The sequence below is a fragment of the Nematolebias whitei genome, chromosome 8 (genome assembly GCF_014905685.2).
Source record: "Nematolebias whitei isolate Nwh7 chromosome 8, NemWhi1, whole genome shotgun sequence".
Classification (NCBI taxonomy): domain Eukaryota; kingdom Metazoa; phylum Chordata; class Actinopteri; order Cyprinodontiformes; family Rivulidae; genus Nematolebias; species Nematolebias whitei.
In genome coordinates, this window is record NC_056505.1 from 2,086,686 (window position 1) to 2,090,166 (window position 3,481).

Below are 3,481 nucleotides of genomic sequence, written 5' to 3' on the forward strand. Positions count from 1 at the left end.
GCTGTCACATGTTGCTCTGTCAGTCACATGATACTCTGTCATTCACACAATGCTCGGTCTGTCACATGATACTCTGTCATTCACATGATGCTCTGTCAGTCACATGATACTTTGTCAGTCACATGATGTTCTTTCTGTCACATGATGCTCTCAGTCACATGACGCTCTAGCTGTCACATGTTGCTCTGTCAGTCACATGATACTCTGTTATTCACATGATGCTCTGTATGTCAAATGACATTGTCCATGTTTGGCAGATGAAGTTGGGTTCATTGTGATGATGGTCAGGTGCTTCTGATCCTGTCAGGTTAAACTCTGATGTGGTTTTAAGATTGTTTGTCTCATCAGGTGATGCTACTGATTGACATTGAGCTAGCTTACGTCAACACCAACCACGAGGACTTCATCGGCTTTGCAAAGTAAGGAACTTTAAACAAAACGTTAACAATAAAAGATAATAATCCAACAACATGAATGAGAACTCGTCCAGAACTTTTTGTAGACGGCCCGTTTCCTGTCAGATCCAGATATTTACCTGTAACGTACACACACGCGTGTGTATTTATTTGTGTGTGTGTGTCAGTGCTCAGCAGAAAAGCAGTCAGATGAGCAAGAAGAAGGCGACAGGAAACCAGGTGAGTCCCAGCATGTGCCCTGGGGGGCGGGGCTAAAGGTGGATGAATGGAAGACTCATTCATGTGTTGCTCCCGTTTCTTCTCACCTCTGCCTCTTCCCATCCTTCTCTCTGCCTCTGTTGCTGTGGCAACCAGGACGAGATCATGGTGAGTGTGTGAGAGCGCTTGTCTTTCTGACGTTCATTCAGCTTTACGTTCGGTCTGTTCGGTTTGTTTACCTTTAGGTTTCGTTTCTCGTCTTCTGGGTACTTCTAAATGATGACCATGGTTAGTTCAGTAAGTGTGAAGCAGATTGTTCACAATAAGGAAGATGAATAATTTAAAACAAACACTTATTGGTTGTTGGTGGATAAACGGTGAAGAGGAACCGAGTGTTTGGTCTCTTATTGATCACAGGATTTATTTAAATGCTCATCTCACGGTTTGTAGATGATGACATCATAACTAAGTACATGTTTCACTGATGTAATGACGCAGGTGATTCGTAAAGGTTGGCTCACCATCAACAACATCAGCATCATGAAGGGCGGAGCCAAAGAGTACTGGTTCATCCTGACCGCAGAGGCTCTGTCCTGGTACAAAGATGACGAGGTAAAACCGCGCACCAGCTGTTTGTCTGGGCTTTTAGGGTCCAGAGTCTGCAGCAGATCTGAACTCAATGGTTCTGAATCAAGTGGGCATACTTGTCTTACCCAGCTGTTTTTATTTCAAACTGTAGACCTGTACTCCTGGATGATTTTATCAAAACTGTGTAAATCCAGGTATAAAATCAGTGAAGAAGAATGTAGGACTCTTTAGGACTGGATCAGGTCTCGTGGAGAGGAGTTCTAGGTCTCCTGTGTCCACATTCTGACATCTGCGTGAACTTTGATGTGTTCGGAGGCTCCACTGTTGACTGGAACCAGAAACGTCCTGCTTTTGTTTACGGAGAATGAAATGACAGTGAGAGCTGATCCAGACTTACTGATCATCTGATTATTGATCGAGTTAATTGGGTTTAATTAGATCATGGGCTGCTGAGTACTGACAGCTGTCCTCAGGTGAGAGGATCAACCAGGAGCACAGATGCTACCGGGTGTGAACACCACCTGAGTAAAACCATAAAGTGTTGTTTTTGTGTCAGAGAAAGAAACTCAACTCGTTATTGTTGCGCCTCCTGCAGGAAAAAGAGAAGAAGTACATGCTTCCTGTGGACAACCTGAAACTGAAGGACATCGAGAAGAGCTTCATGTCCAGCAAACACATCTTCGCTTTGTTCAGCACCGAGCACAGGCCAGTAATTAATACGTCACCCTGTGTGTTAAACAGCTGCAGTTTGTGGTATGAAGTCACGAAATAAAACTGCAGACTTTAGAGGAGCTCCACCTGGTTGTATACTCAGTCCCCTTTCAGTTCTGCAAGAACATCAGAATGTTGTCTAAAAAAGTTAAATCTGGTCCTCTGGACATTCAAAAAAACCCACAACAAAGCAAAACAACAAAAAATGTAGAAACGTTTCGTCTCTCGTCCGAGAGACTTCTTCAGTCTGAGGTGCTGTATTCAGCTCAGTCTCTTAAATAGCACCTTCTCAGAGTGGATCAACCAGTTTTGCTGCTGACAACCAAAACCAGCTGACCACATGCTCAAGAAGGACCATCAGCGGTCACTCTTTCAGGGATGAAGATGTTCACATCCTGGACAGAGAGGAACGATAGTTTGAGAGAGGAGTAAAGGAGGCCATCTTTGTGAAAAGAAACCGTCCATCATTAAACAGGGGCGGAGCCTCCAGGTTCAACTGTCCCCCTCTTACAATGCTGTGATTGCTAGTATCACTCAGCCCTCTGTGAACAGTAAACAGCCATCAGGTGCTAATGATCCATTGTTAGGCTGATGGTCCTTCTTGAGCATGTGATCAGCTGGTTCTGGTTGTCAGCAGCAAACTGGTTGATCCACTCTGAGAAGGTGCTATTTAAGAGACTGAGCTGAAAACAGCTCCTCAGACTGAAGAAGTCCTCAGGATGAGAGACAAAACGTTTCTACATTTTTTTGTTGTTTTGCTTTGTTTTGGGTTTTTTTGAATGTCCAGAGGACCAGATTTAACTTTTTTAGATTTTTCTACCTGGATTATTGAGCAGCGTCAGGATATCAGAATGTTGTCTTTGTTGTAGGAATGTGTACAAGGACTACCGGCAGCTGGAGTTGGCGAGTGAGTCACAGGAGGAAGTTGACAGCTGGAAGGCTTCTTTCCTACGAGCCGGAGTGTACCCTGAACGCACCGTGGTACGGCATCATTACATCATTACTATGATGTCACCATTACTGCTTCATCATCATCACTGTGATTCAGACTAATACTATCCTATCTCTCTGTGTCCCTTCCTGCAGGACAAAGAAAAGGTGAGTCTTTGATCAGTGTCACCAGGTGGAGGTGGTTGTCTTTGTGGGTTCTGTTGCAGTGTGTGTCTTTGTGTTGGCAGGTGGAGGCGGAAGAGTCCAGTGCTGATGGGCAGATCCACAGTATGGACCCTCAGCTGGAGCGACAGGTGGAGATCGTCCGGAACCTGGTGGACTCATACCTGGCCATCATCCACCGCACTGTCAGAGACCTGATCCCCAAAACCATCATGCACCTCATGGTCAACAATGTACGACACACACACGCACAAACACACACATACAGGCACACACAATGATGTCATGAGTTGTGATTTTTTTTCTGTTTCTCAGACAAAAGAGTTCATCCACTCTGACCTACTGGCTCAACTGTACTCCTGTGGAGACCAGAACACATTGATGGAGGAGTCCCAGGAGCAGGTGAGACCTCAGACAGGTGAGACCTCAGACCACAGACAGGTGAGACCTCAGAC

At 45.2% G+C, this 3,481-nt stretch overlaps 1 protein-coding gene across 1 annotated transcript in view; it reads left to right on the forward strand.

The window, feature by feature from the left end:
- LOC119413738 (dynamin-1) overlaps nucleotides 1-3,481 on the forward strand; it is a 29,532-nt gene that overhangs the window by 16,262 nt on the left and 9,789 nt on the right. The window contains exons 12-20 of the mRNA XM_037680793.1: nucleotides 349-419; nucleotides 584-635; nucleotides 771-782; nucleotides 1,113-1,226; nucleotides 1,798-1,907; nucleotides 2,783-2,894; nucleotides 3,000-3,011; nucleotides 3,092-3,259; nucleotides 3,342-3,428. Of these exons, the coding sequence (XP_037536721.1) occupies nucleotides 349-419; nucleotides 584-635; nucleotides 771-782; nucleotides 1,113-1,226; nucleotides 1,798-1,907; nucleotides 2,783-2,894; nucleotides 3,000-3,011; nucleotides 3,092-3,259; nucleotides 3,342-3,428 (738 nt within the window). The remainder of the gene's footprint in view (nucleotides 1-348; nucleotides 420-583; nucleotides 636-770; nucleotides 783-1,112; nucleotides 1,227-1,797; nucleotides 1,908-2,782; nucleotides 2,895-2,999; nucleotides 3,012-3,091; nucleotides 3,260-3,341; nucleotides 3,429-3,481) is intronic.